Source organism: Sinocyclocheilus anshuiensis, unplaced genomic scaffold, assembly GCF_001515605.1.
Source record: "Sinocyclocheilus anshuiensis isolate Anshui unplaced genomic scaffold, SAMN03320099.WGS_v1.1 scaffold391, whole genome shotgun sequence".
NCBI lineage: Eukaryota > Metazoa > Chordata > Actinopteri > Cypriniformes > Cyprinidae > Sinocyclocheilus > Sinocyclocheilus anshuiensis.
Window position 1 is genome coordinate 1,575,703 of NW_015548229.1, and position 15,645 is coordinate 1,591,347.

Genomic DNA, 15,645 nt, shown 5'->3' on the forward strand with positions numbered 1-15,645 from the left:
GTGAAAGCCGATCCGGTGATCCACAGCGCAAAGTTGTTGTATTTCCTCAGCGACCAGCACGGATCAGCTCCAGGCATGACGAAGCAGATATCGTCCTCTTTTGGAAGACCAAAGTAGTTTCGCTTTCACAACGAAGCACACAGCGTCTTCAGGATATGGCGGCGGCAACAATACTACAGCGAGAATAAAATTTACGCCTTCTTTCTTGGCGTGAACATTTGGGCGGCGTTATGCAAATCTTCCCACAGAGCGACGTAGGTATGTGGGGGCGTGTTAGAACGAGCCGTTTTAGGTAGGCGTGGTTAACTCTTAACTTTTATAAAGAATATCTCTTTGGATTTGAGACTTTAGTCTTTGCAACTTTACAGATCTTCTTTATGCACCAAGAGTTTGTAACACTCCAAAGAGAAAGGAAAAATTGAAATTGCATCATATGACCCCTTTAAAAGAGAAAATGGTATTAGTGCTATTTATTGATCAAGTCACAAGCTCACAGCTCAGAAAACAGAGACTCATGAGCTGAATTTTAAATGAGGGTCTGTTCTCTGCCAGATGAAAAAATGTATGAAGAGAAAAAAAAAATTCCCTTGAATACACTCATTATAATTTTTTTATGACATATTTTCTGAACAAATATTGTGTAAATATTTTTCTGTAGCCATTGCTCTCTAGATAGTGGTATTAGTCTCAACAGTGTTATAGTTATTTCCACCAATAGAGCTAATTTACTACTTTAGAGATGTTCCCCCTTATCTGAGGTGCATTAAGATGTGGCAACATTTTGTGGAGCTCAAACGGGTCATAATATATTCTTAACTTCATTGCCTTGCTTGCCATGTGAAATTGAATTGTAATTTTGTGCTTATAACAGGCAGCACCTTTCTCTTTCATATCCTGACCTGTCAAAAACAGTTTCACAAACATAAGGTTCACCTTAAAGGGCTAATTCGAAACCCGTAAGACCTTCGTTCATCTTCGGAACACAATTTAAGATATTTTTGATGAAATCTGAGGGCTCTCTGACCCTCCCATAGACAACAAGGTAACTACCACGTTCAAGGTCCAGAAAAGTACCAAGATGATCGACAAAGTAGTCCGTGTGACATCAGTGGTTCAACTTACGAAGCTACGAGAATAATTTTTTTGCACAAAGAAAACAAAAATAACGACTTTATTCCAAATTTTTGTCTCTACTGCGTGACTTTGGACGCACGTTCACGACAGTATCATGATGTGAGCGTGTGGTAGCACTGACCCTGGGTCAGCGCCGGCGCCGCCACACGCTCGCGTCATGATACTGTTGTGAACGCGCGATATAAACGTGATATAAACTCACAATTGCGAGTTATAAAGTCAGAATTGCGAGATATAAAGTCACAATTGTGAGATAAAAACTCGCAATTCTGACTTTTTTTCTCGCAATTGCGAGTTTATATCACGCAATTCTGACTTTATTTCTCAGAATTCTGACTTTATAACTCGCAATTGTGAGTTTATATCACGCAATTCTGAAAAAAAAAGTCAGAATTGTGATTTTGTATCTCGCAATTCGGACTTTATATCTCACAATTCTGACTTTATAACTCACAATTGCGTGTTATAAAGTCAGAATTGCGAGATATAAACATCAGAATTGCGATAAAAAAAAAAGTCAGAATTGCGTGTTTTTATCTCACAATTGTGACTTTATAACTCACAATTGTGAGTTTATATCTCACAATTCTGTGAAAAAAAGTCAGAATTTTGAGATAAAAAGTCGCAATAACCTTTTTTTTTATTCAGTGGTGGTAACGGGCTTCCATACTAATCTCTGTTGGCCAGCACAGATTAGTTAATTCCTTAATTTAAATGATCATTGGTTAATTAATGATAAAAGTCCCTCATTATAATAGTGAGTTTTATCTCTTCTATAAACATCAGATAATGTACTAATTGGAATTGTCTTTTTTCAAGTGTTTAACTTCATATGAGTACCTGGCGTCTTACTCTTTTGTAATTTTCTGAGACTACCTGTCTCCAGTTTAATCAATAAATGATCTCAAATCACATCTCAATTGACAGAAATGAGATTAAGTGAAGAGCAAATGGAGCCAAAGTCTCCTGCTTCTCATTTTTTCTCCTCAGAAAAAGGCCCCAGTAATCTCTCATCTACTCTATAGTATCAGAAGAGAGCGCAATGTCTCAAACCATGCTCAAATTTGTCAAGATCGAAATCAAAAATCAAGAGATCTCAATGTGCATTCAAACATTTCTAATCAAACTACACCAAATGATCTGAGCTCCTGTCTACTCTTACTGTATAGTCAACAATCCAGGCAGTGTTGCCTTTTACTTCCTCCATGGAGAAACATCTGAGACAAAGTTGATGTAGTCTATTGAGCTATGATCTAGCAAACTCTGAGCAATAAAAAGAGCTTTCTATTAAAAAGATATGCTTGCTGTTTTAGCAGTCTTGATTCTGGAAAGAGAAACTGTTTTTCTCTGCTCCACTGGAGACAAGAGGAATCTAGCAGCATGCCAACTTACTTGTAGATGACAGATAATCGGAAAAGGACAAAATAGGGCAGAAAACATCTCTAACCTCCTTAGATTGAAGGAAAAGCATCTACTGTAAGTTTAAACAACTTTTACAATTACAAAAGTACAATTACATATACAGAATGTGAGCATTAAATTAATTCATTTGCTTTGAAAGCAAGTTTATCCCATTTGTATTGAGCGTGTAATTAGAGATGCACTTTGCAAGTGTCTCCATCAAATCCACCAATTTCCCAGGATGCTCTTGGCTTCCTTGAGGAGCTTCGGTGTCGTTCTTGTACTTTTGTACTTTGTGGCTCCACTATTATAGCAGCGCAGTGGATAGAATGTCTGCATCACTTAATTGACATTTGACAGTTCAACAGAAAATTATCAGTTGTTTTTCAAATTAGCACCATAATATTTTAGCTTACTTAATGCTAAAATACTAAAAACTGTACTATGTTACATTACTAAAAATAATACAGTCTAATAGATAATTATCCTGAACAAGTATCAAATTGTGCTTAAATTAAGCATTAGAACTAGTTATAGACAACATAATGGCATAATCAACACAGATTGATTATTCAGGTAATATTTGGCAATTTTTACATCTAAATTAAATAACCAGTTTCAAAATGTACTTATAGCCTTTTAACCGAACAATTAATTATATATCTATAAACAATATATTTATGATGATTTTGAGTAAAAATTGTGTAAATTGTTCAAAATAAATACAATTTATTTCCATCAATATTCTGTAGTACTTGTCAAAGTATGATAGACACTGACAGCAATCCTGTACTGAAGTAGGCATCTCTAACCTCATTCCTTTAACATAACCTCACTTAGAAGTGTTGAAAGACACCCTTCAGCTTTGCCCAGTTGAACTGAACACATTATGTGGATCACTGGGTAAGATAACTGCATTTTTCATACATACAGCAGCTATACTGACAGCTCTGAGGTACAGCTCAATTACTGTCTGCCTCAGCCGGATCCCTTAATAAACTAATAATACTTCTTTGAGAGAACTGTTTCTTTAAGGTTCTGGATGTGAGACTACTTGAAGCGTCTAATCTGACTGAATTACAGTGACTCAGCAGACTTTAGGCAATATGCTCTAAAATGAAATATAAAAATGTCTAGCTGCTCTTAACAGGGTTAGTTAACTAAAAACATTTTTTGTTACTTGAAATAAAATAAAATATATATTAAAAAAATACTCATTTTATTTCAGATAGTTGCCAAGGCAACAATTTAAATTTTTATTTAAATTAATTAAAATGTATTAAAATCTGCATTTAAATAATAATAATAAAAACACATAACAAAATCAAGAAATTGCAGTGAAAACAGAAAATATAAAAATGAAATCGAATTCAAATATTTACAAAAATTATAATAGTACATAAATGAAACAAAAATAACACTGAATCTTAAACATTATGGGATATTTAGCATGTATACAGGCTCCTGATCTAGCACAAAATTATAAGCGTAGATTAAGCAAGCATATTCATCATCATTAATTAGTCTATTTAAAAAGATATGCTCCTATCATTTGCATCCTCTCCAATTATATAAAACAACCTACTGTAGAGGCTAAAATAACATCCACATTTCTCATGTTATTATAACTGCATCAATTTCATGCAACCTGTTTGTAGACAAACTTGTTCTGAAAGTGACATCTAGTCAATATCTATGCCTTCTTTCAATTATCCGCATCACAAACAATGCTTTAAACATAAATCTGTGCCTATGTACATTCATATTTTGTTGCCATGTCAAAACTTCCAAACACTCCATCTGAAGTCAATGAGTTCATTCCCTTAGGCGGACGACGGCATTCTCAAAAAAGATGCACTTTTCATCATCCTTCGTTTGCATCATAAATACAACCTATGCAACCTGTGCTGTGTTTCTCTGCCAGGTTTTTGAAGAAAATAGATGTCACGCAGAACGAGCCTCTTTGCATCACAGATGGCCCTCCGAGAACATTTCAACAAATGTCCCAGTGGACAGACACCAGCCTGTGGATGTTATTCCAACCTGCCAAAGCGAGGCTGTAGCTGCTACAAGCATCATTTGATCAACATCTCCCCTTCTGCACCGGCTCGCATTGACAGTTCTGACAAACATCCCAGCAGGCCGATAACAGGATCGTTATATGGTAATCGCACGCTTGATGCCACCCTGCTAGAAGTGAATTCAATGCATAAAGATTGAGACTCACCTTAAGTGCATGATTTGAGTTGTGATGCTGTTTTGGTCTGCAGGGTTTATCCAGGGAGCTGTTGGTCCTCCATCATTCCGTGTGATTCGCAGCACATGCACTGAAACGACAAGGGATGCATGTTGTCATGCCCTGAATTCCATGCAGAAGATGCTTGAATCCCTTTAGAACTGAGCTGCTTGCGGTCTGCGCAGACAGCTGGATCCTCAGCAATACAGATCACCAGGAGGGAATAACATAAAAAAAGGAGGAGCGGCAGGGAGCTATTGCATGTAAGACGAGAGATTTTGAAGCAAGAGAGATTTGATTCTTCGCACTTACCATAAACACTCCCTCACCATCCCTGATGGAGAGCGAGGGATGATACCGGGAGAAAGGAGGAGGGGAGGGTGGCATGCGCACACATATGCGCAGGCAGGTGCACATGCATACACACTAGGATCTGGCAGTTCTGCGGGATGCGTGAAGCCTGGCTTCTATCCTGGGTTGCCTTGTGGGGGAGACAGAGGAAAAGACAGCTATTGTGGCCGCCCGCTGGTCAATGCACCGCAACTGCATCTCAGTCCCACAGCATCACGTCATCATCCTGTCTATGCATTAAGTAACAACCAACTGCATACATGTACTCTACTCGTTACATAGCTCTTGTTTATTTGGAAGTGGTTCAGGATTCACATAGCATGCTGTTCCTTCCATATGGTTGCTGCTAGAAACTGCATCACTGAGCATGATTTCAATAATACTGCAGAACAACATCATCCTAGTGTAGTGCATGATTTATCCTCCAGCCCTACAGATGGCGACGGAGAGCTAAGACGGGAGAACAAAATATAACATGACTGATGTTAAAGGTGCAGTGCTTCAAACAGAATTGCACAAATGCTGTTTTCAAATAAGATTTCCAAACATTGCTCCCACCTGCAATTTTTTTATGACGAACTAGCAGTCTCAATACAGCAGTAAGCAGTGCTATAAATAATCCAAGAAGGTCTGTAATACCTGGAAAGAGATATGTTAGTAGTATATTGAACATTCCTGCGCATTTTACGCTTTTAAGAGCCCTTCAAATAAAAATGAACAAACAAATAAACAAGTAAATAAATAAATAGTATTTGTACAAATGAAAATACATTTAGCTCTGTGTATACATTTAGTTTTCAAAACTAAAATAAAACTCAATATATATTACATTATATATATATATATATACACACACACACATATATATATATATAGTTTTGGAATGCAACAGTATTAACAATAAATAAATAAATAAACCTATGGTGAACCTTGGCGTTACCGACGTTGGGTCACTAACCTAGAGGAGGATTCGGACAATCTGGCAACAACTCTGAGGAAGATTCGGACAATCTGGCAACAACTCTGAGGAAGATTCGGACAATCTGGCAACAACTCTGAGGAAGATTCGGACAATCTGGCAACAACTCAGAGGAAGATTTGGACAATCTGGCAACAACTCTGAGGAAGATTCGGACAATCTGGCAACAACTCAGAGGAAGATTTGGACAATCTGGCAACAACTCTGAGGAAGATTCGGACAATCTGGCAACAACTGTGAGGAAGATTCGGACAATCTGACGTCTCTTGTGCCAGTATTGTTGTTATTCTGTTTGCCCTATATTTCCATATGTTGCGTCACCGCCAGCTGTGTGGATTCATGGAATAAAGATCCCGATTCACTTCTGTCACATGAATCCATATGCTGTTTACTTTACAGGACGTGCAGAATACATATAACTGGACTGTTTTCATCGACAAACACTAGGTTTGGCGCGTGGAGCGACCCATGCCTCTGCGTTTCTGTGTCGTGTCGACTCTTGTTTAAGGATTTAGACGGACTGAATCATCCTCTGTGGGTTGTTTTGTCGGTAAAAGAAGCTGAAATGTCGATTGAAAAACAAAGCGTGTCCGAGGAAAACCTTCAGGGTATGTAGCTATTAAAACAGCTCGAGTTAATGTGCTTTTATGCACGTTTCTACTCAAAACCACATTAATCATACCACAATGTAAATTAGGCCTATATTTTTTTTTTTAGGATATAATACGAAATTAGATGACGATCATTCATCAAATTCCGGTTTCACATAAAATTAAATAATTGTACAAGGCTTGTTAATATATAACGGCATAATATGTGGTAAGAAGAAACAGGTGTGGGCAAAAAAGCACAGTAATGACGCATGTCACCTGCAATAACAGAAATGGAAGCGACACGTTGTGCGATTTGTAAACGAATCATTCTTTAGAGCCGGATCTCTTGAATGATTCGTTTAGGAATCGAAGTGAACCGTTCTCGATTCGGCAACTTGCCGACTCAGTGAACGGAGAACCGAATCTTTCGAACGTATCCGATTCAAAACCGTCTCTTTTGAACATGTCCGAATCTTAAGGAGCCGAATTAACAACCGATTCTGACTACATTTACATTTAGACATCTAGCAGCCGCTTTTATCCAAAGCGACTTACAGTGCATATACAGATTAGTAGCGCTTTTTTAATGCATAACCCGAGAACAGATAAGGATTTGATTGGGCAGTATTTTGCCAACCAACAGAAATGCAAACGTAATGAAAATATGTTAACGAATTGTGGCGGTTTAATCAACACGAAGTAGTTTTAGTACTGATTTTTGTAAATGCAAATACCCTTATTAATATAACAAACAAAAATGAAGAGGAAAAAATAAATTCATTGGGAAGTAAGACACCACGCAATGACGCAAAGAATCACTAAACCATTTTAACCGGTTCTTTGAAACGAACCGTCTGAAAGAACCGATTCGCAGAAAGAAGTCCGCATCACTCGAGAAAGGTGGGGTTTACACACAGCCTGATTTCATTGGATGCTGAGTGAAGCAAAAAAAATAAAATAAATAAATGAATAACCTTCTTGCCATCATGAGCTATTTATAGTCAGAGCTGTGTTTATTTTCCTCTGGCTGCTGGGTTGAGTCTCCAGTCCTGGCATGTTCTCTGATATTCTGGTCGCTGTGTCATGATCACTGATTCATGCCCAGCCCAGTTTTCAATGTCATTCGATAACATATTCATAACAGGCTAAGACGTGATGCTTGCAATACATTGAGCAGTTTTTGCATACTTAAATATATAAATAAAACAAATAACAATGCTGCTGCCATAGCAATGTCAGAATTATGAAATTCAGCTTTTGAAAAAAAAAAAAAAAAAATCTAACATTTATATAATAAAGAACATCCAAATGAGGCTAACCCCCACCCGCATGCAACACTAAAGACCTAAAGATGTTATCTGGCTTTTGCTGCAGGTTCCTGGGTGGAGCTGCATTTTAATAATGGAGGCGGCAGCACTCCTAAAGGAGGTTCGGAGGAACAGTCTGCCAGCACTGCCCCAAGCGGAGACCTGGAGAAGATGCTGCTGGATGCTCAGCACGAGTCGGGCAGGAGCAGCTCAAGAGGAAGCCTGCCATGTGAGAGGTCAGCAGGACCACATTTTAATTTAGTGCATGAACTGCACTGAGATGCACACAAGATGTTAAATTTTATAGGATGAGCATGTTATAATAAAACTTGCATCAATTTTCTCACCAGTCCTCCAAGATCTCGGACTCCTTCGCACTTGAGCAGGGGCTCCGAGGTCCACAGCTCTGGAGAAAAGAACAGCTCACAGGTAGATTTTAGCAGCACTTTTAACCTTGTCATGATTCAATTAAATTGTACTAGTGCAGGTGTACTACTGCTTTCATATAGACTTTCATGCAACTAGATCAATTCCTTATGAAGTAATATTCAAGGTTCCCATGCTCAAGAAAAAAGAGAAATTTAGAAATAGAGATAGTAGAAATAGAGATAATAGAAATTTAAAATAGTGGTTTCCTGACCTAAAAATCAAGTGAATGAATACAATAAAAACAAAGTCATTGGAAATATGCATTTTTTTATGGATCTAAAATATTTAATCAGCTACAGAGTTTGGACCCACTTTAATGTATTATTAATTGATTAAGTGTCTTTAACATCTTAGTACTAACATTTAAATGTTTTGATACAATGCACTTACTGTGTCCATACATGTCTTTACATTGTGATAACATTAAAATATAATCATGTAATAATATAATTCCTATAATAATACTCTTGACCCACCCTTAAACCTACCTTACCTTAACCACAACCTTATTCCTCCTCAATAGTAGCAAAAGTGTTTTGCAATACAACATGAACACAGTAAGTGCACTGTACTCAACAACGTTTTTAACGCAAGTACATTGTAGTTAAAGACACCCAAAAGAAAGTAATTATTCCAATAAAGTCAAAGTCAATTAAAAGTCATGGATATTTATAGGTCAAAGGGTATGGGATCACTTAAAGGTGGGGTAAGCGATTTTTCAAAAACGCTTTAGAAAACTGATTCGGGCCGAGTAGTAAAACAAACTTGTAGCCAATCAGCAGTAAGGGGCATGTCTACTCATGATGTGGAGGAGAGAGCATTCAGTGCACTGCACAGCACAGGATGGATAGAAAGATAGAGATGGCGGATAAAAAACAAAAGAGGAAAACGTCTGCGGAACAAAAGGCGGCAATAAGGCAAGAAGTAGGACCCGTGTAAATATCGGATCAGCTTTCCAGCGCTGGAGTGTCAACATTGGCTACCAGAAATCGCTTACCCCACCTTTAAGATCACTGTAATGATCTGACTTTACAAGATGGCCAATGAAATAAACAACTAGAAACATGAGAGTTATCTGTTAGCCATCCTAATTTTGCTGTGGTCTGGTTTAAGTCAGAGGAAGACTATTTGGAGAGGAGAAGAGAGGTGGAGATCCTGATGAAGAAAAATGCAGACTGGATCTGGGACTGGTCGAGTCGACCGGAAAACCTGCCACCCAAGTACCTAAAACCTTAGAAAACATAGTTAAATACACGAAAAGCATCTTAACGAGTTCAAGCAGATGATACAGTAAATTATGTGTTTGTAGGGAGTTTGTGCTGAGGCACCCGAAGCGTTCCAGCACCCTCAGCATGAGGTTGTTAATGTTGTTAATGTTAACTAAAATCTAAAAATTATGATAATTGAAATGAAGCTGAATAAAATATAAACATCATATAAGAAACATATTATATATACACATCAGGGTTGCTCTTAGTGTTATTTTAGTTTCATTGATATACTATTATAGTTTCTATAAATATATAGTTCTATATAGTATATTTTGAATTAGACAACATTTTTATATTTTCTGTTTCCATTTTAACGTTTTAGTAATTTTGTTGTGTTTGTCTTTTTTAATGTAGTTTTAGTTTGTAGATTTAATTTATTCAGTTTTTGTTACTTAAACTTAAAATTATAATGAAAATGTTGCCTTGGAAACTAGCTGAAATAAAATACTTTTTATATTTTATTTCAGTCAATGCATTTTTCTTTTCATTTCAATTAATGAAATGTTTATTATGGTTTTAGTTTTAGTTGACAATAATAAACCTGATTGCTTTGGCAGCTAACTGAAATAAATTTAAGTTGAAGTACAGAAATGACTAAAACAGAAATAAAAATAAAGCTATATAAAAATCTAAAACCCCCAAAATAATGAAAATGACAAGCACATAAAAATCACTAAAACAATCTAAAATAAAATGAAAACTGGAAATATAAAAATACAAAATATGAATAAATAGTATAATAGTATTGTATTAATTAAAAAAAAGAAATAATGAAACACCTCAAATAAAACTGCTACATTCAGGTCATATTAATTTTGACTGACAAAAAATAAAAAATAAATAAATTGGTAAAGAAACAGCATAAACTTGCATTAAAAGAGGAAACCAAGCCATCTCCAGGGAACAGAATATTTTAAAGAGCTGTGGGTGGTTTATATCAACTTGGGCCAATAAACAACGGCCCAAAACATCACAGGCACACCCTAACAACCACATAGCAATGTGGCAACAGCCATGCACAACTTCATATTTTCAAGAAATTCATAAATCAAAGACTGCTGTGCAAATGTATGATCTTAAACGTTGTATTTATCAATAAGGATATTAAAATACTAGATATGGATTCTTTAATAGTAACAAATCCAGGGTTATTTTTGAGTCAGCAGTGGATGCGGTCTGCGTGCTGGAATGCATGCTAGCGCTCCACAGGGGTTAGCATGACTTAGCAGTTTTCTGCTGATGGCTCACAGCTCTGCTGACGCGAAAACAAGTCCACTCATAAAGGGCGAATTCCAAACGGAAGTGAGCATCCCTATGCTCTACTCCCTTCGAAGGGCAGAGCCCTTGAAGTGTGTTCTTTGAAGGGAATAGGGCATTACTGTCTTGTATAAGCATTTGGAACTCCTTTGGCGAAGGGAATGACTGACCAAATGTTACCTTGACAACGCTGCGCGTGCGTGCAGCATTCAGCACTCCATCAGTTGTTGCAAATAAATATTTCTTATTATTATTTTATTCAAATATTGTCTAATTGGGTCTTATTTACTATTAAACTTTTTAAAAATAAACTTGCTTACACTACCGTCTTAAATCATATTTCTATCACTGACAAAAAATATGCTCTTACATTAAAACAGACACATTTAATTAGCCTATTCTATTTATGTTTGTATGCGTTTTTGTTTAAATTCCTAAATTGATTCCTAAAATCAGTGTGGAATGATAGCTTATTTACAAGGGTGTAGAAGCACCTAACCCTAATCGTAAGCCTAAAACAGTTATTTCCTGAAAAGTTATCTCTCAATTCTGATTGGTTAATTGGAATGTTGTTCCAGGAACATGTTGTACTTGGTCAAATCATGCTCACCTAGGGGTAATGTACTCCCTCATGACTGGTGTCAGTGTTATAAAGTGAAGCATCAGCTTCAGCTTTTCCCCGTCGTTTATCCCAGCGTTTACCCCTCACGTCACTAGCTCCGCCCTTGCGCCATAGCTCGTGACCGGAAGAGAAGAGTCGTCGTTTTGAGGGGGAGGCGAGGTTAGCGTTTTTGATTAAAGATTACGAGGGCACATTTAATAAAAAAAAAATAATGAAGTGCATGGATAAATTATTTATAATAAACACTACAGTATTCCATTAAAAAATAAGAATTTTCAATTTTGATTTCATGGTGACTTTAAGACTGCTTTCAAAGCAGCCGAGAATGGAAAAACCAACCTGGAGGAGAAAGCTGAAAGTGCATCAAATGCATGTTAATGTGTTACATACAGTGCCTTGCGAAAGTATTCATACCCCCTTCATTTTTTTTTTTTTTTACATTTTATGTTGCTGCCTTATGATAAACTTCTTTAAATTACTTTTTTTTCCCCACATCAGTCACTACACTCCATACTAACAAAGCAAAAACAGAATTGTCAGTTTCTCAGAGTCTGAGGGTCCTTTAGGTGCTTTTTTGTAAATTCTAAAAAACTGAAGAGAGGATTGAGTTTGGCCACACCGCCATAAAGACTGGATTGGTGGAGTGTTGCAGCGATGTTTCTCCTATCTCCACATATGATCATGTAGCTCAACTAGAGTGATCATCAGGTTCTTGGTCACCACACTAACCAAAGCCCTTCTCCATCAATTGCTCAGTTTGGCCAGGAGGCCAGCTCTAGGAAGAGTCCTGGCTGTTTCAAACTTCTTCCATTAAGGGTAACAGAGACTACATGCTTATGTGACCCTTCAATGGCTCATCAGCATTTTGCAATTATCTGCCATTCTTCACCTCTCAAGCTCTGTTAGGTTGGATGGGGGCAGATGCCTATTTTCAGGTTTCTCCAGAAATATTTGATTGGGTTCAATCCCAGGCTCTGGCTGGGCCACTCAAGGACATTCACACAGTTGTCTATAAGCCACTCTTGCTGTGTGCTTAGGGTCATTGTGCAAAATGAATGCTCCTGAGCTAAATTTCAAATGTCCCAGATAAGGGTATGAATACTTATGCAATGGAATCATTTTAGTTTTTTATTTTTAATAAATTTGCAAAGATGTTAAAAACCATTTTTTTTTGCTTGACAATTATGGTGTATGGAGTGTAGATTGTTGTGGACAAAAACTAATTTAAAGCAGTTTAACATAAGGCAGCAACAAAACAAAATTTGACAAAAATTAAGGGGTACGAATACATTCGCAAGGCACTGTAGTATTGTTCTTAAAATGACCACCAATGCTACATCTGATAATTAATAATTTCATATTTTTAGGGTGTACATCGGAAGGCGCTTTACTACTGCTGGCACCTTTTGAGGGAGCAGGAAAAGCCAAGAAACGAGACAAATCTCATATACGCACATCCACCATCTCAGCTGCTTTGTCGTGAATCTGTGCTTGTGTAGACGCAGATAGGACGAGGTAATGCGACATTTCCTCTCCCCGGCTGTGGGCCACTCTGCCTCGCTTCCCCCTTGTGTATTCCACTGGCCTTTCCCATAGTTCCTCTCCCATAATGCCAGTCCATTTTAGGGCCATCAGCACAGAGAAGGCCATGCTAGACTTGATAGAACTAGATGTACTGCATCCTCATTTTGCATTTACTCACACCAAGACTACTGAGAATATTATGAGGATCATAAAACAAGAGATGGGAAAGAAATAGGGGAATAAAACTTGATCCAGAGACGTGGTACCTGAAACTGCGAATTGGGAAGAGATTTAACTATCTACCCCTTAACAAAACAGGAATTTTACGTATATCTCAACATTTGATGATATAATATAGGACTTGTTTTACCTTGTCACCATTTCTCTGTATCTTGACGTTGCATCTGTATTGATGAGGTTTCAGACTCCAAAAACGGACCTTTGCTTTGGGAATCAAGCTGTTCACAGTATTATACAACTGCAATGGTCTTTAGTAAATACTAGCCAAAAAGCCGAGTACCATATCAACACTTTTCTGAATGTCAGTCACAAATAAATGTCCAATATACTTCAAGCCTAACTTGAGAAATTGCTGAATTAAGTTTGCCTTTAGTGCTCACCTGAATTGCAATCACAGATGTTCTTCGTTTATCTGAAGGGTCCGGGTTCCAGCCCAAAGATTGCCTTAAATAAAACTGTTAATGAATCAGGCAGGAGTAAAAGGGAAATTGTGTAAATTTGTGCATGTTTTGTAGTCTTTAAAAATCGTATTCAGTGTGTGTGTCAATTTCATAGTGGTTTTGTATCAACAGAGGGAATCAGCAAATAAATGTCTGCCAACTGTAACACTTCCCTTGGAATCTGTCTTAATATTGCAGGAGATATACATTTACATTACCATTTTAAAATTTGGGGTCAGTAAGATGTTTTTTTGGAAAGTATAATTAATTTGAATCATTGAATTGATAAAAAAATTACAGTAAACACTATTATAATGTTGCAAAGAACTATTCATTAAAAAAATGTATCAGTTTCCACACAGTTTCCATTTTCAAAATTGATAAATGTTTCTCGAGCAGCAAATCAGCATATTAGAATGATTTCTGAAGGATCATGTGACACTGAAAATTCAGCTTTGCATCACAGTAATAATTTACATTTTAAAATGTATTCAAATATAAATAATATTTGTAATAATTTCACAATATTACTGTTTTTACTGTATATTTGATCCAATAAATTAATCTTCGGTGAGCATAAGAGACTTCTTTCAAAAACAAATCTTACCGACCCCAAACTTTTGAACATTAGTTAAATATACTTGCACACAATTGTGACGTTATGTGCCACTGAGCCACACAGTTTTACACGTTTATCATTACATAGTCACATACTTTTATAGAACTCAATATATAAACTGTACTGCACAAACAATATGCAAAATGCAATCTTTCAAAATGTTTGCTAAGGCCACCTGAAATCATTTGAATAAGTGTTGGGCAGTGTGCCGATTCAGATAAACACAATTAAAATTTTATTTAACTTTGGTCAAAAATAATCAAACAAGTGTACACTTTCACAATGTTAGCATCATCATCATTTAACAAGGAACAAGGTCTGAGTACGTATCCGACCTGTCAGTTCCCAGATTTAAAGAGCGTCACAATCAGCTAGAACAACAACTTTGTACTCATCAACCGTTAAGTTACGTTTGTCATTTTGACATCAGTTTTGCAGCCGCATGTCAAAATTCAGCAGCACACAAACTGTATTTTGTCACCGGTTCCTTTAAACCGCATCCTGATGCGAGATAAATCCATTTAGATCAACTTCCACGCGACATACGTTTCTTTTGTGCGCAAGGAATTGAGCACAAGGAGTATCTCGACATCAGGATGTGATCCGTTAACTTTGATTGACTGGAAGAAAGCCAGTTTTGTCTCAAGAGGCACTGAACACATCGGTTTCGATTTGAGTGTTCTGTGACGGCCGTCACCGACCGTACAATATCTTGTATATTAGTGTCCAAATACAAAGCCGCACAAACCGTAGCAGCACATGAATGGACAAATGGAGTGCTAAAATAAAAAACAATGCATGTAGAAGGTAGCCGAGTGACGGCGATGGGATGACGAGATCATCTAGTCCTCAAGGTTACCGGGTGAGGATTATTATAGGACATACAGACAGACTTAAGGCGGTAGAATCCCTTTACGAAGTAAAAACGAAAAAGAAAAACGTAGTATCAAAATTAAAACTCTAAAGCGAAATAGACGGCAATACTGATGCTTTTCATGGCCAATGTCCTCAATCAAACAGTGCAACTGCAAATTCAAGTAGTTCAATATGGAGATTTGCTTCCCAACCAGAACATTATGAGGGAATTACGTTTGGTTTGGTCTTTTTTTGAGACTCGTCTGACATACAAGCAAATGCTGTATTCAAATTTAAAAAATCAGGCCACTTTCTTTTCGTCGAAAGTCATTTCAATCGCCCCCTTTTTTTTGGGGGGGGGTCGAATTCCCCAATAATGTAGCCGAT

The 15,645-nt window shown here is 37.0% G+C and overlaps 2 protein-coding genes across 3 annotated transcripts in view; one reads left to right on the forward strand and one right to left on the reverse strand.

Annotated features, from left to right (window-relative positions):
* LOC107654564 (janus kinase and microtubule-interacting protein 3-like) overlaps positions 1–6,325 on the reverse strand; it is a 39,670-nt gene extending 33,345 nt beyond the window's left edge. The window contains exons 1-3 of the mRNA XM_016441698.1: positions 6,081–6,325; positions 5,084–5,761; positions 4,763–4,862 (exon numbers count right to left, since the gene is read on the reverse strand). The gene's annotated coding sequence lies outside the window, so the exon portion shown is untranslated. The remainder of the gene's footprint in view (positions 1–4,762; positions 4,863–5,083; positions 5,762–6,080) is intronic.
* Positions 6,326–6,404: 79 nt separating this feature from the next.
* On the forward strand, positions 6,405–13,990 carry LOC107654565 (BCL2/adenovirus E1B 19 kDa protein-interacting protein 3-like). Of its 2 annotated transcripts, none has more exons than XM_016441699.1 (5): positions 6,405–6,709; positions 8,069–8,237; positions 8,352–8,430; positions 9,544–9,650; positions 9,740–9,843. In XM_016441699.1, the coding sequence occupies exons 1-5, from the start codon at positions 6,667–6,669 to the stop codon at positions 9,819–9,821; spliced, it is 480 nt and encodes a 159-aa protein (XP_016297185.1). In that variant the 5' UTR covers positions 6,405–6,666; the 3' UTR covers positions 9,822–9,843. The 2 variants fall into 2 exon arrangements, with proteins under 2 accessions (XP_016297185.1, XP_016297186.1); XM_016441700.1 differs by lacking the exon at positions 9,740–9,843 and adding an exon at positions 12,948–13,990 and having other exon boundaries at positions 6,407–6,709.
* Positions 13,991–15,645: the final 1,655 nt, after the last annotated feature.

Coding starts and splice junctions, on each gene's coding strand:
- LOC107654565 (XM_016441699.1), top strand. CDS start 6,667: ATGTCGATTGAAAAACAAAGCGTGTCCGAGGAAAACCTTCAGG. Junction 6,710..8,068: donor GTCCGAGGAAAACCTTCAGG/GTATGTAGCTAT, acceptor CTTTTGCTGCAG/GTTCCTGGGTGGAGCTGCAT. Junction 8,238..8,351: donor GGAAGCCTGCCATGTGAGAG/GTCAGCAGGACC, acceptor TTTTCTCACCAG/TCCTCCAAGATCTCGGACTC.